At 42.2% G+C, this 20,338-nt stretch overlaps 1 protein-coding gene across 1 annotated transcript in view; it reads left to right on the top strand.

Moving 5' to 3' along the window:
• The window catches only part of TNFSF13B (TNF superfamily member 13b), a 30,822-nt gene extending 13,185 nt beyond the window's left edge, over positions 1 to 17,637 (top strand). Inside the window, exons 3-6 of the mRNA XM_019443917.2 lie at positions 2,204 to 2,260; positions 12,632 to 12,744; positions 12,830 to 12,980; positions 16,052 to 17,637. Of these exons, the coding sequence (XP_019299462.1) occupies positions 2,204 to 2,260; positions 12,632 to 12,744; positions 12,830 to 12,980; positions 16,052 to 16,164 (434 nt within the window). The 3' untranslated portion in view covers positions 16,165 to 17,637. The remainder of the gene's footprint in view (positions 1 to 2,203; positions 2,261 to 12,631; positions 12,745 to 12,829; positions 12,981 to 16,051) is intronic.
• The last annotated feature ends 2,701 nt before the right edge of the window (positions 17,638 to 20,338 follow it).

Here is a 20,338-nt window from a genome sequence, read left to right as displayed (position 1 = left end):
TTCTTCTAAAAGTTAGATTTCTGCTACTACATGATAGAATAGATCATTGTTTCTTGACGTGTAGGTTGTAGCCAACTGGAGTTGGGCTGCGGAGATTAAAACTTAGATGTTTTCTTATCAGTTTGGTAGCCTCAAGGCATCAGTCTTTCTCCAAACTCTTGTGGAGTTTTGGGTAAATGGTCAAGAAAAGGGTCAGTTGAAACAGGGAGTAACCTGGTTTTCTCTTTATTGGGTTAATTGGATCTTTGTGCTCTCCTCGTGGGCTTCCATCATGTGCCCAGTTAACTGGGTTCAGTAAAGAACAAGAACAAGAGTGCTAACACGGCGACTGCCGTAATAACCAAGCTTGATTTCCCAATTATTGCGTATCAGGAGTAGTACGCAATACTCCACATGCATTATCTCATTTAATCTCTATGTACGCGTACATGTGCCACAAAGGAAAGATGGAACGTTTGGAAATTTGACTTTGACTAGTGTCAACATCCGCCTCTTCTTCTGTGTGGAAGAAAGATTAAAGCTTCACATGCTCTGATTGACCCTTGCATCCGTCACAGAACTGAGCAGTAAGCCCTTAAGAAGTGTTTGTTAGAGAGATAGGAATATGTTTCAAATAGGTTTAGCAGGGCTCCCCTAGATCCTGTGCACGCTCCTCAGACTTTCACTGCTTTGGCTGTTTCGTTAAATCCTTTCTCTCAAGCCGCCCTTCTTCATGACCATCTTGCCACTGTTGATGCTTTGACATATTTGTCGTGGCAGAAGGTCTGTCAGCGTAACAACACTGGGTCACATTTTCCCTATGGCATAGACATGGCCCCCGTTGTTTTGCAGATCAATAAAAGAATCACAGAATAGTCCAGAATGTTCTGCCTCTGTCAAAATGATCAGGTTTACATGAAAACGTGGTAGAAAAGTTTCAGAGTCATAAAAGAATTGCAGTTGTTCACATGATATTTCCACCTTGAAATACCAAGGGAAACTTGATAACAGATTTTCTTATGTGAATAGTCGTTGTATTCTTTGCAGGCCTGTGTCTTTGCACAGCTTGGGAAGAACTTATCACGATTACCTCTGTTACTCCGTGTTGTAAATATCAGAATGTTTTCAGTTAATCAACTGAAGCAGAATTCACTGTGTCAAGCTCTTAAAATGTATACAGAGAGAAGCATGTTCTTAATATCCCACTTCAACTCGGAATAAAATACTTACTGGATAATAAAAACTCTAAACTAATATTTTCTTAATTTCAAAGAGGCATGCTTAAATTTCTGTTTTATGATTTTCAGAGATATATACTGCTTTGTTTTCTGTTCCCATGGAAAATGTCCTTATTTCGCGTTCACCTGGAGGCATTTGTCTTTATTTAACAGAATAGTTCTCTCTTTCCTTGAATATTTTCTGGAATATTGTACATGTGATAAGTGATGCGATGCGAACTGATGCTTCCCAGAAGTTTTACTGATTATGCAGTTTCAGGGAAATCTCCCATTTTATTTTTAACGATGTTCCCTCTTTCTTTTTTTTTTTTTTTTTTGGGTCCAAAACACTTTACCAAAAGCCTGACTTTGGCTCCAGAGTGAAATGGGCATGGTTTCAATTCTGGCCCCGTCACTTCCCGCTGCAGGCCCCGAACAAGTTGTTTACACTTTGCAGGACTTAGTTTCCAGGATGTAATTTTTAGGATTTTTGTGAGGTTGCCTGTATTTATATCCGCTCAATAAATGTTAGCAATTGTTTTTATTTTCAGTAATGTTAATATTATTAGCACGACCACTGACTTATTAATTAGCGTTAGGGATTTTTTTTAAACAAAAAAAAAACCATGACTTTGGAATATTCTGGTAGTTTGGTTCATATCTATGATAGACTTGAAAAACACATGATAAACTCGCATTCTGTCCAGGCATAATATTTGAGGGCAAGTTACGTTGAACAATAAAGATGATATACTTACCGTTTTTCAACAGTGTGTAGGGTTTTTCTAAACCATGAACTTCAAGGACATATTCTATTTTAAGTAAAATTTATAATAAATATCTGTGGGCAAATTTCACAAAGTAATTGTAGAACAATGTGCAGGATCCGTAGGAGGTAGAATTGGCTCGGTGTTTCTGGAAAAATAGCTTTGTGGACTCAAGCACTTTTCTTCCTTCCCTTACTGTTCCTATTCAAGTAACTAAAAGGATATATTTTTGCTTTTCAGTCATTCAAGACTGCTTGCAACTGATCGCAGACAGCGACACACCTACTATACGAAAAGGTAATGAGATGGCCCCCCCGTAACTTTTCTACTCACACCTCTAAGATTCTGTTCAAACTTCATCACGAATCAGCTGTTTTCCTCAACTTCTTAGAATCAGGTGTAAAGTAAGAAACTTAACCGTTATCAAAATGATTGGGTAATAAATATTTAGGTGAATGTAATAATCCAACAAGCCGACTTATCTTAGAGACACTAACACTTAGAGATTTAAAATAATTAGTACTAAGCCAAAATCAGTACTAAGCCAAACTCAATTTTTTTTTTTAGAAATCATTTTGGCTTCTCTAATGACTTGAGATCTTCTTCACAAGTATTAATTCTCCTATTTGTTAGGTTTTAGAGATCTTAACAGGATGAAGATAGAACTGAACAGGTCATAAATATTTTATATTCATTAATTTATTAATAAATATATCGTATGTGCAAATAAACATAACACTTTTATGACAATCCAATGTGAGATGATTGCTTTCTATTTTACGTATATTGGTTAAGAACATGCAACGTCCAGTTACTGTGTGGGCAGTGGGGCTTAGCGATGAATAAGATACCTATGTTCCTCGCTTTCACGGAATTTACCTTTTGATGACGGGAAAACAGGAAAAAAGAAAAAGCAAATGAACAAGTAAAATGTAGAATGAAAAAATTAAGTGCGATGGAGAGAAATAAAGCAGGCGAGGGGCTGGGGAATGTCTGGGCGGTGAACCAGAACAGGGAGTTCATGAGTGTCAGAGGGTTAAGCTGGGGGTCAGGAATGGGGAAACAAGAAGAAGCCCAGAGAATGAATTTGGATTGGCCTTTGTAATGATTGCCAAGAGTGCTATCTTCCATCTGTGTTTTTCTTTGTGACTTTAATTATCCTGAATGTAACGCAGATACTGAACTATTTGAGATTCCATTATTTATTGCTCTGCATTTTCCAAAGTCATACGGTTGCAACCTTTAATAGGCAGCAGACTGTTTACTAAGGATTAAACTAAGGTCAGAAGAAGACCTTAGGACCAAAGATAAAATCTTTAACATATGACTTAGAAAAGGTTTGTTTCACACATTTGGCCCAAACAAAAATGCCGTGAATCACTCTAAAAGATGAGGCTGCTACTTGATCGTGAACATGACTTGCACAGAGTAGTATGCATGATCTCCACTGGCTGAAGGGTGCTTGTGTGGGTGCTTCGCTCTTTGGACCCATGGGTCAGCCTTATGAGACCAGCAAGCCTTGAACAACATGTATTTGCTAGTGGGCATGGGCACTTAAGCACCATTGCTTTCCTGCATCCCATACGTATTTGTATGTTGTGTTTCCATTTTCCTTTCGTTCAGGATATTTTTTAATTTACCTTCTAAATATATATATTTTTAAATATTTATCTATTTTTGAGAGAAAAACAAAGCATGAACAGGGGAGGGGCAGAGAGAGAGAGACACACACAGAACCTGAAGCAGGCTCCAGTCTCTGAGCTGTCAGCACAGAGCCTGACGCAAAGCTTGAACCCATGAGCCATGAGATCATAACCTGAGCCAAAGTTGGACACTCAGCTGACTGAGCCACCCAAGTGCCCCTACCTTCTGATTTATCTTTGACCCATTAGGTGTTCAGGAATGTATTGTTTAATTTCCACATATTTGTGAATTTTCCAATTTTTCTGTTACTGATTTCTAGTTTCATTCCATTGTGGTTGGAAAAGATGTTAGGTATGATTTCAGTCTTCTTAAATCTATTCAAATTTGTTTTGTGCCCTCACATTTTATTTATCTTTAAGAATTTTCTTTGTGCATCTAAGAAGAGTGCATATTCTGCTACTGTAGAATGAAACATTCTGTGCATATCTGTTAAGTGCAACTGCTCTGTAGTGTTGTTCAAGCACACTATTTCCTTATTATTTTCTTTTGGATGACCTATCCTTTATTGAATGTAGGGTATTGAATTTTCCTACTGTTATTGTATTGCTATCTATTTGTCTCTCCAAATCTGTTAACATTTGTTTTATACGTTTAGGGGCTCCAATGTTGAGTGTATGTGTGTGTGTGTGTGTGTGTGTGTGTGTGTGTGTGTGTGTGTATGTATATACATAGTTGTTGTTTTATCCTCTTGATGAATCAATCCACTTGTCATCATGTAATGACCTTGTTCATCCCTTGTGACATGTTTTGACTTGTTGAAGTCTATTTTGTCTAATATAAGAGTAGCCACTTCTTGTCTCTTTTGTTTACCATTGGAGGAAATATTGTTATCCTGCCCTTCACTATGTGTGTCGTTAAAGCTGAGTGACTTTCTTGTAGACAGCATATGGTTGGATTTTGTTTTTCTTTCAAATCATTCAGCCACTCAATGCCTTTTGATTGGGGAATTTAATCCATTTACATTTAAAGTAATTATTGATAGTGAGGACTTATTATTTTCCTTTTGTTAATTGTTTTCTGGCTGTTTCGTAGCTCCTTTGTCCCTTTCTTACTCTCTTGCTGTCTTTCTTTGCTGCTTATTTTGTGTACTGGTTGCTTCGATTCCTTTCTCTTTGTATTTTGAGTGTCTACTGCAAGTTTTTTATTTGTGTTTACCATGAGGCTTACATTAAAACAGCTTAGTTACAGTAGTCTATTTTTTTAAATTTTTTTTTAATGTTTGTTTATTTTTGAGACAGAGAGAGACAGAGCATGACGGGGGAGGGTCAGAGAGAGAGGGAGACACAGAATCTGAAACAGGCTCCAGGCTCTGAGCCGTCAGCACAGAGCCCGACGTGGGGCTCAAACTCACGGACCGTGAGATCATGACCTGAGCCGAAGTCGGACGCTTAACCGACTGAGCCACCCAGGCGCCCCTACAGTAGTCTATTTTAAGCTGATAGCGACTTAACTTCAATTTCCTACAAAAACTACACTTTTACTTCTCCCTCCCCCACACTTTGTTACTGATATATGCCTGTTTACATCTTTCTATGTTGTGTATCTATTAACCAATTACTATAGTTATAATTCTTTTAATACTTTCATCTTTTAACTTTTATACTAGAGTTGAAAGTGATTTATAATTCACGATAGCCAATTCTTTCAGGTTTATGAAGATTTGTTTTATCCCTTTATTTATGTTGGGTTTTCTTGGTTCTTCATGTTCCTTGTAGAGTTGCTTTGTTACCTCTGCATTTGAAGAAGCACTACCTCTCCTACTCCCCATGGACTGACTTTCCCTGGAAGACACTTTCATTGGTCAGCAGTGCTTGATATCAGCCACTCTAAGGCCAGACAGGAGCAAGGTCCCCTTTGCTTCCTCCTTTCCTTCCTGGAGGAAAAGAATCTGTTCTCTGCTTCTCCTCAGTCATACAAAACAAAACAAAACAAAACAAAATGCTGGGTATAAGAGACTGTCCTGTCCTTTTCTTTGTTTCTAACTGTATCAAGCACCAAGCTCTTTTGGTTATTCCACACTAAGTACAGGGTGAGATGATGGAAACCAGCTCCCTAGAAGGCACTCTGAGAGGCCATAGGGCACAGGTGCACCCTTCAATCTCACCCCCCATGGAGGACTCACAGGCTGAGGCAGCCTTCTTGGTGCTGAGCTACGCCTATTTGGGGGAGGGACTAAGGTGAATAAATTGAAACCGCTCCTCTTACCTATAAAAATGTGACTGCTTCTCAGTTTGTGCTCTACTACTTAGCTTCTACTTCTTAGCTGGATTCTGAATTTCTTTTCAAGGTATCTCAGCACCAATATTATTGTTAAATCAATGTTTCTGTGCAGGGATGATGTGTAAGGCTCCCTACACTGCCATCTTGCTGACATAATCCATCATTCGGAACATTTGTTTATTTATTTATTTGTTTATTTATTTATTTAAACGTTTATTCATTTTTGAGAGACAGAGAGAGACAGAGCGCGAGCAGGGGAGGGAAAAAGAGAGGGAGACACAGGATCTGAAGCAGGCTCCAGGCTCCGAGCTGTCAGCACAGAGCCCGACGCGGGGCTTGAATCCACGAAGCGTGAGATCATGACCGGAGCCAAAGTTGGACGCTTAACCGACTGAGCCACTCAGGCACCCCGATTCCATTCTTTTCTGTCAAGCCGTCATTCTCTTTACAAGCTTTCATTTGTTTGGGATTTTACAGATAAATATATTCAATACCCACTGCAGGTGCTTGCTTGTACTGTGCTTTCCTCATTCATCTCTTACTTTCTGGAATTTCATTCTTGAGTAGTTTACCCAAAATGGGCTCATGAAAAGAATGCTCACAAAGTTTTTGCACTGATAAAACTGTATCTTTGGGGGTGCCTGGGTGGCTCAGTAGGTGTGAGCGTACGACTTCAGCTCAGGTCACGGTCTCATGGTTCATGAGTTCGAGCCCTGCATCAGGCTCGCTGATGTCAGTGCTGAGCCTGCTTGGGACTCTCTGTCCCCCTCTCTCTGCCCCTCCTCTGCTCACTATCTCTCTTTCTCTCAAAAATAAACATTTAAACATTTATACATTAGGGACAGCTGTCTAGATACAAAATTCCCATTTCTTCTCTTGAGTTGTAGGAATTTCTCCACTGTCTTTGGGCATTAGATGCACATTAAAGAAAACTAAGGTAAGAGAAATTTTTCGTCTCATAAGTGGCTTGACTTTCTTGCCTGACTGTACAAAGAGTTATTTATTTACCTTAAAAAGGCAAAACTTATTTGGCTGTATATGTCAGGTTTGGCTATTATGATAGGTAGAATAACAGCCCTCAAAGGTGTCTACAGCCTGATCCCTGAAACTTTTGTGAGCATTTTACTTCATGTGGCAAAGGAGACTTTGCAGATGTGACTGAGATAAGAAATGTGAGGAAACTACCCTGGCGAGCCCAGTGTAATCACAAGGGTCCTCACAGAGGAAGCTGGTAGGGTCAGAGTCCAAGAAGGAGATGCGGTGATGAAAGCGAAGCTCGGAATGATGTGGTTGTTGCCTGGGAAAATAGAAGAGGCCACAAGGCAAGGGAAGTAGATGGACTAGAGGAGCTAGGAGAGGCAATGGATGGGTTTTCCAACTTCCAGAAGAAGCACTATCTTGCCAACACCTTGAGTTTTGCCCAGCGAGACTTCTCATGTTTTGCACTGTGACATAATACATGTGTGTTGCTTTAAGCCACTGAGTTTGTGGTAATTTGTTACAGCAGCCACATGGAACTGGTGAATTTTGGAATCAAACTTTCTGAGCCCAGGATGTGGTTTCTCAGACTTTTGTTGTTGCTGGTTTTTTCAGGGTTCCAGTTCTGTGTAGGATGGTAATTCTTTACCTGTCTTACATATTCTATAGCTGTACATTCTTTTCTCAAATTCTAAACTCGTTATTTCCATCTTCTTTTGGGTAAAACCAACTTTCCATTCTGAAACTTTTTATTTTCATTTAAATGAGGATTTTTCCTCCTCGTCTTCCAAGTTCTTTTAACCCGCACTGAAATTTCCAGGATGGTAAGATTCTAGATTTCTGTGTACATGTGAGGGCTTCTTCACCTTTAGGGAGTTGACTTTTGCTGGCTCTTTGTGAAGTTGGCCATTGCTGGGACCTGTCGCTATTTTCTCTGCCTCCTCTCTCCCCTTCCACACCCAGCCCAGGTGTGAGCTCAGTGACTTTGTTACCCTTTCAAGTTACTCTGGAAAACGTGCCATTTCTTTCTGTCCATTTCTTTCACATGACTTAACAGAGGTAAAGAAAGGGCAGATGTATTTTCCTCAATCATGTCGATGGCAGAAGTCCCTTGTTTATTTCTGCTTTGCTACATAATTGTTTCGTAATTATTTCATAGAGGCGAAGATGAGATTTACTTTTAATCTCCCAGGAGAACTTAACACTTGATGACTGTTTCTTCTAGAAACACAGGCTTCCTGAAGTTTGTTTCTCTAACCATTCTCTTTTCGGTGTCTCCTTTTAAATCTCTTTGCAAATTACTCCTAAATGTATCTCCTCCATATTGGTGTCTTTCAAGACCTCTGATGTAGTCCTGTTCTCTTTTGTTTTCACCTTGTTTCTGTGATGTTCTTAAATACCGTGTTGCGTTGTCATATACCAGCCACATGCTGATGGTTTGGATGTAGATCTTTAGCCTGAGCCACCAAGCTCCAAGCCTGTACACATCTCTTCCTTTACAACTTGGTGGCACCTCAGCCTCACTGTAGAACTTGTCCCCAGATCCCTTCCTGCAGTGTTCCTCTGTCATTTAGTGTGATGGCTGTGTCCTCCCTTCTCTAACCCAGAATGCTGGGTGTCATTCTTGACTGTTCCTGCTAACACCTTACGTTAATCTCAAAACCCTACGAGTTATTCCCCATGAATCCAACCTGCATTAATCCATTTCGCTCATTCCCATCTCACCATCCTGGTACAGACGGCCATCATCTCCCACCTTGGCTGGTTCTTTGCCCCCATTTTTGTACCTTTTCTTGCCTGGAAGCCGCATCGTGATATTTCTAAAAGATGGAATAATCATTTCTCTCCACTGCTCACAGCCCTACAGGGCCCTCCAGTTGCCCTCCATACAGCTCTGCCCCTCGGCCCTGCCCGGCTGCATTTGTTTTCTCCTGATTTCCCTTGCTCCACCTCAGCTATGGAATCAAGCCTACGATAACTATGGATTTCCAGGCCACACTATACTCGCTTTATACAAAAAAATCACGATGTCTTGAACTGGTTTACTTTCTCTTTTTAAAAACGTGTTATCAATATTTTATCCCTTAAAACTACTTCCAGGAGCTGTACGATAATAACATTTAAAAATCAAGAGACGTCACCAATGTAGCAGCTCTGATCGACAGCTGCCGTCTGAGCATCTATTTTCAGCTGTTGAAGGAGGTAACACTGGGGGTACGAATGTTTGCAAGGAAACGTCCAATTCAGAAAATAGAATAAAAACCAAATATTAATGAAATATGTCTGATTCTTCTATAAAATGTTGCCAACCTAAAATTTATGTATTTGTTATATGTCAGAACAGGAAAGATCTACTCTTTTAAGAGCGAACACTTTCCAGTGCACGCGTAAATTATTTTCACAAACTAATACTGGCATTGTTTTTATTGAATTTCGCAGGTCGTTGCACACATTAATTTTCTTAAGTTTTCAAAAACAGATCAGTACATCAAGTATGTACAGCTGAGTGGAGGTGGGAAGTTCAGCCTTTTTATACACCACAGCACATCGGTGTTTTAGCTGTGGACTAGCAAAGATAAAATAAGCAGTAATACTCTTGGAGTATACTTCTGAATTTTCAAATACTAACTATAAGTAGTAATGCATTCTGGTTTACAAAAGCATCCTACAGGGGCACCTGGGTGGCTCAGTCGGTTAAGCATCTGACTTCGGCTCAGGTCATGATCTCGTGGTTCATGGGTTCGAGCCCTGCGTCCGGGCTCTGTGCCGACAGCTCCGAGCTTGGAGCCTACCTTGGATTCTGTGTCTCCCTCACTCTCTGCTCCTCCCCCACTTGTGCTTTGTCTCTCTCGGTCTCTCAAAAACAAATAAATGTTAAAAAAAAACGAAAAAAAAAGAAAGAAAAGCATCCTACAGAATAGGCACTTCATGTGTATTTTTTTCATTAGCATTTCTCTGTAGTCTAATTTGCGTGTGAAAAATCTAAGCACGTTTTAAGATGTAGAAACACGTTATAATATTTATGCTTAAGTTTATAATTACTTTTAATTTACTGTTTTGTCTGTTTGCTTAAAGGATTCGACACTCATTCAGTAGCACGTATTCACTGAGTGCATATACTGTGCTGGGCTGTATTCTTGGCATTTGGCCTTAGGGAGTATAATTCGTGTGCGCGTGTGTGCGTGTATGTGGGTGTGTGTGCTGTGTGTGTGTGCAGTGGGGGACAAATGCAGCAGTACATTAAAACAGGTAACCATGCACTGACTCTCTTTAATGAGAACATTCCCAGCAAGATAGGATGAAATGCCAAAAGAAAATGCCGAGAGGACGTAAGAATATATACCTAGTAACTATTTGTTTTTCTTTCTTTGCTGACAATATAGCGGCGGAATTGGGTAAAAAGCACCTCACTGATTTTATAGATATAAGTATGGTGTAAAGAAATAGGAAATTAACCTACGACATTGAAAAAAAATGTTTAGTAAGTAAACATCTCTAGCCAGTTTTAGAACTCTGTGTGTTACTTTAGTTCACGAGTGATGTAGCATTTCACACGGTTTCAGTAACTAGCTCACAAAATGCTTTTAAAGTAAATAAACAAATACATAAATAACAGAATGCTTTTAAAAAACGATCGGATGCTGGCGGGTAGTTGCAGAGAACGCCCTGCCATTTTGAATTAGCTTATGTTTAAAGTTGAATTAGTTAATTCAGTAAATATTTGCTGCATGTCTGCTGGAGGCCAGGCATGGTGTCAGGCCCTGGGCAAACAGCAGAGAACCAAACATAAACAGTGTCTGAACCCAGAGAAGTCGGGATCCGAGATGTGTACTGTTTTGAAGGGAAAAGACGCCTTTCTTTGGTCAGAGCATCAAGTAGGTACCCTCGGAACCCACGAGAGCAGCCGCCTTCAGTAAGAACAACCAGGATGATTAATTCTTCCTCGTATTTTCAGCTGTCTTTGAAAGTGCCTCGGGTACATGATCTCATTTAAACAAATGTGAAACTACCTTATTGTCATCTCGTCACTGAAATGATGCAGTATCAAAACGGGACGATGAGTTTGTCTCTGTGACTTGTAACTGGGGAGATCTTTTGTCCAGGGACTGTCACCATCCAGAGTGGCACTGGTGGGTTTTACTGAAGTAAAGCTTCCTCACAGACCTTGGGAACAGCAAAGCGAGGTGGTGAGGGGCCTGCCGGATACTGTGGGGGCATTGGCTCCCCTGGGGGACTGAGGCAGGTCCTGGGAATACACGAGAGGAGGGACAAGGGCACCTGTCTCTCCTCTCTGGCTCTCCCTCCCAGCGCCCACCCTGCACCTGTGGGCATGTCAACTGGGAGAGCTGCCTTAGGGAACTGAACTCAGGTTCAAGGGGTAGTTTGCTTTGTGTGATCACCTCGGGTCCTTTCCTCCTCCAAACATTCAGAAAACGCGTAGTTTTCGTTTTAAATTTTTCCCTCAAGAATCCCATTTGGAAAAAGTTCAGATGTGACGGGTTGGCCTTCGGGGAGCTCGCTGAAGTGGGTGCACGCACTCAGCAGTTGTGTTTACGAATGTGAAAGCGTTACCAGCTGCTGTGTCCTACCGTGCAGCCCCTTTCAGAAATCCCCAGGGAACATTTTCTTTAAACTCAGTCTAGGACAAGTTGTTTTTTTCTTGAGCTTCTGGCATATTGTCCCATGGACTCTGAATTTGATTATTGTTTCCCTTTTTGCTACGACCGAGGTGAAGCTTGGGGACGCGTGTGGTCCAACATGACCAATCATATGGGAACACTTTTTATACTATTTTAGACCACCACAGTTTCATTTTATTATTCTCTCTGTATGTTACCATTTCCCTCATCTTCTTTTCAATTATTTTATGCTATTTTACTTCTACCCTCCCCCCCAACCCCACATTTCTTAATCTGGCCTCAGGGTTCGCCGTTTACTCCAATTTTTACATGACGGTGAGAAACCCAGTGACTTTACACTGTGGATTCATAGGAGAGGAGCGTTTATACCCTCCTCAAGGGTGTCTGGCCCGAAGCACCATGTTCTGGCACAGAGATCGGGTCCCCTCCTGCCGACCCATTTTCTGTAGCTGCTGGCTGTTGTCTGCACCCTTCCTGGGGTTCTTCCACACCACAGCTCCCCTATCACTCCCCAGGGAAGCCGGAGGGGTCCCGGAGGAGAATTCATGTGCTGAGCACAAACCACTTTACTTGGATATTACAGAGGGACATTGCCAAGTTCCTTGACCATGTCCTAGGAAAGGCTATGTCTTGGGAACTTCCCACGCTCTCTGGAAGCTCTCTTCTGTTGCCCAGTGCACTGGGGAAGGGGCTTCTCCCCTGATGCCCTTCCCTAAATTCTCCCCCTGCTAGCCCCCTCCTCTCTGGGAAGCAAGGAACAACCAGAAAACTTGTGTAAGAGTGTTATTCAGAGACATTTGGTCCATTTTTTTTTCTTTTGCCTCCAACTCTGCCATGCAGACCGGGCTCCGTGATGAAAATTGCTGCAATACACAAGAACAAAAGAAAACGCAGAACATTCTTATGAAGTGTTTGCCCTCAGGTTCCTGTCTCCAATGGTTGTCCGGGTTAATGTGGCAAGCACAGCTGAAAAACCAGCAGAGCGCCCTGATTTGTCTTCTTTTCCTCTTTTTTTTTTTCTTTTTTTTCCTTGAAGATGAAATTCAGTTCTAAGTTTCAGACTCAGTTTAGCAACTAAGCGGAGGTGAAAAACTGCTTTCCTCACAAGTTACTCTCTCCATCATAGGAGCCTACACGTTCGTTCCGTGGCTGCTCAGCTTTAAAAGAGGAAGGGCCCTGGAAGAAAAGGAAAATAAAATCCTGGTGAAAGAAACCGGTTACTTCTTTATATACGGGCAGGTAGGTTCAACGCCCCACCTGTGCCACCGCCCAGTGCCTCCTTTTTGTGCTCGCTTCTGACAGAGTTCTTTGGTTTATTCCTCAGGTTTTATACACGGATAACACCTTTGCTATGGGACACCTAATACAGAGGAAAAAAGTCCATGTCTTTGGGGACGAACTGAGTCTGGTGAATTTGTTCCGATGTATTCAAAATATGCCTGAAACACTACCCAATAATTCCTGTTATTCCGCTGGTAAATAACAGTTCTGTATAAATAGACAGAAAGACACTCCTTGATATGCTGTGCATTTTTTATCCTCTTGAGTGATGAGCTGGTTCCTTTTAATCGAAACAGAAAAAATCGTTACTAAGAGTTCTATCCCGTTTCTATACATTGAGAGAGGGCACAAACTCAGAGCTGTCAACACTGAGAGCAATTCTAAACTGCGTTTTCTTCAGCAGGTAAAACTGTATAATAACGACAGCAGTGATAATAGAACGAGAACGGTCACCACGTGCCCGGCGACCTTGTCTGTCCCTTACCTGTGCTCCTTCACAGGATCCGCCCTGTTGAAGGGAGGCGGAATCCAGACACAGGGAGGCAGCACATGGTGTCCTAGCTTGCAGAGTTTCTAAGTTCCAGAACTTGGCATAAACCATCCGGTGTGACCCCAGAGTGGGAGCCCCCAAAGCTTTTCTTTTTTCTTTTTCTTTTCTTTTTTGTTTTTAAGGGCTGCTAGAGAATGCCCTGGCCGGTTTGAGGGTCTGGTCAAGTTGCACAGTGGCTTTCTCTCAGCCTCATGCAGGTGGCCTCTGGTGGAAAGGGACAGCAGACAGATGGCTTTGGGATGTGAACATGTAGGCGCAAGGCTGCTGCAGCCCAGGGGCCCTGAAGACGCAGAGAGAAAAGAGGAAGGGTGGGATTTGTTCGTGTCAGGCCTTTGGGCTGTATTTGCCTACATAGTCTTTATTTCGTGGTGCGGGTGAATTCATCAAAGCTGGTGTTGGGCGGGTGTGGGGAGCCCATATTTGCCTTAAACACATTGATTCCTCCCTGGTGGTTTTGACAAATCCAATGGAGAACCCCGAGGAATGTCTTCAGTTCCAGACCGTTCCCGTGAAAAGACAGCGTGAAACACAGGCCCGGGGACTGGCCACGCTATTTGAAGCACTAACTCGCAAAGCTGTCTGCCGACAAGTACACAAGAAACCAATTGGGAAGGAAGGAAAATAGTTCATAAAAACGGAGACGATTGTCATTCTGGATCCACTGCCTTAAATAGATGTTACGGGATGACGAGGAAGTGTGTTAAATTGAAACTCCCTCATTTTCATAAAGAAAAGCTCCCCTGTGCCCAGCGATGACCAATGTCCTGCTGTTGCAGGATCCTTGGAAATGGCGAGGCCGCCCCCCCCATCTGTGCTGGTCACATGCAGCAGTAATTACGGCTTCGCGAGCTGCTCGTGGAGGCTTTCTGGTCATCTGCCCCTCCGCGTTCACAGTCTCGGCCACACTTCCTAGCTGCCCGCTTTTTAAGAGTAGTTAACTGGGCCGTAAAGCTGAGTCTCAATGCCTGTGGCGTAGTATCATCCATGAGAACCGTTCTCTAGGACACCTCAGGTTTGCAATTTTAATCTGCTCTGGGGCAAATCGGTTTAAAACCATTAAAAACCACAGATTTGTATCTGAGTGCGTGAAGCGCTTCCATACAGAATACCCTGGAAAAAATGTAGGTGGTCCATGTGAGAAGCCCAGCAGAAGACCAGGCGCCTCTTTACACACTTACTCACTATCTCATGAACAAACTGAGTGTGTCTGTTGTAGAAGGTACAGCCGATAGCTATAATCTGGAAGACTCGAAATAGCCAATAACTCAGCATTAGAATTTTAAACAGAACCTACTTGAAAATAGTTCACACTGACTTTGAGAGTTAGCATTACTTAATGCTCTGTGATCAATAGCCTTTCCGAAATAACTAGATTATCTTCAGTCTTTATAACAACTGATTTCTTCAACAAATAAATTCCAATCTATTTTTTTTCTTTCTACTATTTAACGTAGTCATCAAATGCCTTGCTAATCCTGAAAAGTGTACAATTACCCTTCACAGTACCTGAAACTATGTTCTTTTGTTTGTTGTCTGTCTTAGTCCATTACAAAAACAAACAAACAAACAAACAAACACCCAAGATCCTTGGAGACAGAATCTTTTGTAATTCTGATCACAGCTCTTGTGTGTCTTGAAAGGTGCCTGGCACATCATTAAGTATTCAGTAAATAAACACTGACTGTCCACTGTCACTGAGGAGATCTGGGTGCTTTGGGTTTGATGATGGATGTTAACATATGTAACATAGTTCTATAATACATTTTCACTGCATATTCATGAAAACGCAACTACCTTTTAAATTATTGGTTGAAAGTATTAGCAGTTTTGATATTATTTTGTTTGTTGGTTTCTTTGTTTTTTCTCCTCCTTCCTTTTCCCTCCTATTTTCCTTTTAATATGGGGTCCGTATTGGGGTCCGCATCGTTGTGCTTACTGAGTGTAGTTCCCGAGTTGTGTTTTGTATTCCTGAATCACAGGACACATCACTGTAAACTAGGCACACACAGATTTATCGATCAGTTTTGAGAAGCTAAGTACTTTCGTGCTTTTGGTTATAAAGTCAGATATGGTCATTTAAGGAAATGTGAAATATAGAAGGCTGTAAAAAATAATGCAAATGAGTCCTAATCCTATGGTCTGGACTGAAGAGAAAACTATGTTAGCATATAAGCTTTGCTAATGAATGGTGTTTTGTTTTTTATTTTTAACAATGTGTGCATTTTATGTGCACATTTAAGTGTGTACGTGCAGCGTACCCACACTGCACGGTGTGTGTCATTTTTTTCTATCTCTATTTTGTGTTTTTGCTTAATGTTATTATAAATAGTTTTCTTTGTCAATACAAGGAAGCAAAACCACTTTTAACCATATACTATCCCATCAAGACGACGTGCTATGATTACTTAACTTTTTTTCTTACCACCAGACATTGGTTTCCGTTCAGCGTCTCCATTTTATCGACAGTAGGTGGTAAACACAGTTATATCTGTTGTCATTCCTTCTGCTCATTTGCTTTAGCTGTTTCTGTTTTCCGGCTGGTGGAATGGTGTAACTGGTTCAGACGTCTACCGGTGTGATTTGAGGTGTGCATGCCGATGTTAGCATTTTCCCAACATGACTTAGTTTTATTTAATACGCGTCCTCCCCCCTCCCCCCCCCCCCCCCCCCGCATCGTGCAACCACTTAAAGTCCCTGTAAATCACTGTTTTCCAGGCATCGCAAAGCTGGAAGAAGGAGATGAACTCCAACTGGCAATACCGCGGGAAGACGCTAAAATATCGCAAGATGGAGATGGCACGTTTTTTGGAGCATTGAAACTTCTGTGACCTACTTCTACCTTGTTCATGGCGAATTCCTTCCTTTCTCTGTGCCTCTAAGGAGAGAACACTTCACTGGAAATACCAGAGGACGAAAACCAGGAGTTACCGAACTCTTTTCTGTGAGCTATTTGTTTTGATTTGCTGAACCTAGAGCAAAACAGGAAATTGAACAGACAGCCGCAGCCCAGGGGTGTCATGTGAATTACAAGAAATAGAACCCATTTGAGGAAAGATAGAAGTAGCCCTCTCACTATAAAAGCGTTGAGCAACTTAGGCATCGCGGCTTGGCTGGTAGCAAACACAGGTTTCCAAGGGGCGATAATCCTATTTCTTCCTAAACGGCATTCCGTTGTGCGCCGGGGAACAAGTGCCCTCGTCCGCAGGACCTTGAGACATTTTGGGAAATCTCAGGATTCATCCCCTCTATGTTAAATATTCCCCCCCCCCCACCTCTTCCAGTTAACGTTGTAGGAAGTAAGAAAAAAAAAAAAAAACCTTACAGAAATCTTGCGTTCAACACTTAAAAAAGTAATTAAATAAAGCTTCCATTTAAATGTGTTATACGGTTGGACTTCAAATAAAATACAAGCACTATTTAAAGGTTTTTGGTTTATTTCAAGTTTGCAATTTTTGTCTGTAATATTCCGTATCACCTGATGGAACACCAGATAACACTTACCACGCATTTTTCCTAGCTTATTCAGTTACTTCAGAAACTTTTCCTGTAGGGTCATTCCAATTCTCATGCACATAAGCATTCAGCGAAAAAATACCTATAATTATTCTGTAAAAATAAAATCTCCGGTAGAAGTTAATGAGTACATTTACAATAATGGAATGTATTTTCTCTTGATCTGTTCTTTTTTGTAAACTGCTGCTGGTATCCCAGCCTTTCAAAAGAGCACTCATGTTATTAGCTTTACAGAAGTCGAGGCTTCACTAAGGTTCTTGGCATCCTGAAGGATGTTACGTGCCATGTGCTTATTAAACGGATCCTGATACGCTGGGGACGCTATCCTCATTTTTGTCTAATAGGGAATCACGTTTGTGGATGCTGGCATAGCTATCTTTATAACGTCAGTCTCCCTTGTTTTGCTTGTCTTTTTAAAAATGTCACTGGTGTAAAGAGTTTACTTCATTCAACAATGTCCTTCTCTAGCTTAAACAGTAAATGCAAGAATAGACCCTGGGCTACAGTAATTCACTCCAGTCTACACTGAAGTGTTGTTAACAATGTGCTTTTCAAGACAACACAGAGAAGGATTTGTATTTTGCGTTCAAGATTAAACTTTCTTTAGAACTCTGATTTCCACAATTTTGGCTTTTTGGTTAAAGTCAAATATATTTTGCAACGTGTTTTGTTTTACAAAAGTATAATTAAACAGTATAGGCAGAGCAAGAGTCCTGATCGAGGAGGTGAGTCATTTTCCTAGTGTTGCTGCTAACGTGAGTCACCGAATAAAAATCTTCGGTGCCTTCTGCCTGGCTTTTTTATTGGGTTTGGCTGACACTACCCCTCTTTTGGTTTGTCCCCATATAACTAAATGTCATTTTAAAAATTCAGGCAATGGAGTGCCTGAGTGGCTCAGTGGGATGAGCATCACGCTTCAGCTCAGGTCATGATCTCGCCGTTCCCAAGTTTGAGCTCCGCGTCGGGCTCTGTGCGGACAGCTCAGAGCCTGGAGCCTGCTTCCAATTCTGTGTCTCCCTCTCCCTCTGCCCCTCCCCTGCTTGTGCTCTGTCTCTGTCTCTCTCTCTCAAAAATAAACATTAAAAAAACATGTTAAAAAAAGTATTTGAAATTATGAATATTTTACATATTTCAAACAGGATTTGTTCACATCAATACTATATATATAAAGATCTACACTGAGTATTTCTTGGAGCATACGGTTAAAGAAGGCCATGCTACGGATCCACAGGCTTGCACACCAAGCTACTGTGATCGACAGCTGGCCGCCTTGTTCTTCTTTGATGACTTAACATCATTTATCAGCAGGTGCAGAATTCAGCCACATAGACTATACTTACAGTTTAAACCAGCATTGCAATGTGAATCCTGTCTTCCTCGAGTGTGAAACTGTGCAGAAAGTGAGACTGGTTCAGGGAGTGTATTTAGCAATGAGGACGTGGGTCGGAGGTGAGGTGACACGGTGCGGGGGCGGGGGTGTTCCAGTGCAATGCACCGGTGGTCCCGCTTCCCTCTTTTCTATCCTGCCCCCAGTTGACTTTAGGAAAAATGAGGTTACCCTGGGACTTCCTGTGACAGCGCTTGCAAGGTTAAGTGTGTGGGCCCAACCAACCAGACGCCCTGGTCTTAAAAAGTCAGGATCGGGCTAGTAAATAGCTCCTCGAGGGTGTGGACTTGCCGTCTGTTGGGGACAGTCCATCCAGCAGCCAGCAAGTGTCCACGATGAAGTGACGTGCAGCCCACCTGATGCCTGCAGAAATCAGCTGTACTTCTCAGTCCTTGTGCAGAGAGGGGACCTGCCAGCCTGGTTTGCTCTGGGGGCATCAGCTCACTGATAGAAGAACCGAATAAACCCTTTTGTAGTTTGGGTTAGGAATCCGGCTTGCCCGCCCTGGAGGAGAGGTTGTAACCCCTGAGCAGCGCCGCAGGACGGGCTTCGGCTCCCTCCTTGCTTTACAGTTTTCCACTCGGTTGCTAAGATAGAAATCTAGACTCACTATGTGAAACAGGACGTTTAAACTTCTTTTTTGAAATACGGACGTTTATTTCAAAACATGCATGCAATAAGATGCCATACCTCGGGGGTGCAACTTGGTGGCACGTTTTTACAAAGTGGGCATCCCCCTGTAGCCACCCCCAAATCTAACTATGGAACACTGTCAGTCCCCCACCCGTCCCGCCCCCCCCCCCCAACCCGGCCCTTCTTGCAGAAAAACACTTATTTGGAAACAATGCTGGGGGTGTGTGACCACAGCAAACCCCCTCAGGCTTAAGGTTCCTCTTAACAATGGAACAGACCCCACCTACTCCCCCTCAGGGTTCCTTCGGGAATTTGATGAAAGACATACTTATGGCCAGAGACCACCCCTCCTACAATGGAAAGGAGCCCATCAGGAATGGACAACCCAGCATCTAGAGCAATCCAACCAACAAGGGTAGAGCCTGAGAAGGACCGAGGGGGAAGGCATGGGGGAGAGGGAGGGCTGACCAGAACCTTATAAAACAAGGACCCTCCCCTACAGTCCTCGGCGTTCACTTTCCAATGTCCCCTCTCGGCAAAGAGAGCTTTTCTACTACTCTTCCCTTCTGATCTTACACTTTTAATAAACTTCTGCCCGATGCTCATTCTGTGTCCCCCTCTTCCTTCTTCCAAGTGGCAAGACAACAAACCCCAGGTATTGTGGTGAAAAATCCTGCAACATTATCCTGGTGTGATCCTTACCAATATTTAGAATATAGTACACTTCATGGGCCGACTGGGGGGCTCAGTCGGTTATAAGCGTCCGACTTTGGCCCCGGTCATGATCTCACGGTATGTGAGTTCGAGCCCCGCGTCAGGCTCTGTGCTGACACCTCGGAGCCTGGAGCCTGTTTCCCATTCCGTGTCTCCCTCTGTCTCTGCCCTTCCCCCGTTCATTCTCTGTCTCTCTCAAAAATAAATAAACACTAAAAAAATGTTTTAGAATATAGGACACTTCGTTTTGTATGTGTGAAAAGCTGTTAGGCGGGAGGTCCCTTCTACTTGCTAGATGAGATGCTGGCTGAATCATTTCATAAAGCTAATTAGATCTTAATAAGTGAATAAATTAGGAAAGAAGGAAAGAAAGAAAAGAAAAGGAAGGAAAAGAAGAGAAAAGAAAAAAGAAAAGAAAAGATGTTAGGCAAATTGTTTTGTTTTATCTAATTTTTTAGGGCACACTGGATTTATTGTTTTTTGGGCTTATTTATTTATTTATTTTGAGAGAGAGAGAAAGTGGAGAGGCAGAGTGAGGGAGAATCCCAAGCAGACCCCGCACCGTCAGCACAGAGCCTGACACGGGGCTCAAACCCACAAACCTTGAGAAATCGACCTGAGCTGAGATCGAGAGTCAGACGCTTGAGCAACTGAGCCTCCCAGGCGCCCCCACACACTGTCTTTAAAGCTAATCACATATCCTGTTATGACACCGACCTGTCCATTGAGACGGGCCCAGGGGCTAGTCGTTGCAG

The sequence above is a fragment of the Panthera pardus genome, unplaced genomic scaffold (genome assembly GCF_024362965.1).
Source record: "Panthera pardus isolate Hobbes unplaced genomic scaffold, ASM2436296v1 HiC_scaffold_1, whole genome shotgun sequence".
Taxonomy (NCBI): domain Eukaryota; kingdom Metazoa; phylum Chordata; class Mammalia; order Carnivora; family Felidae; genus Panthera; species Panthera pardus.
This window is presented reverse-complemented; position numbering and strand designations above follow the sequence as displayed.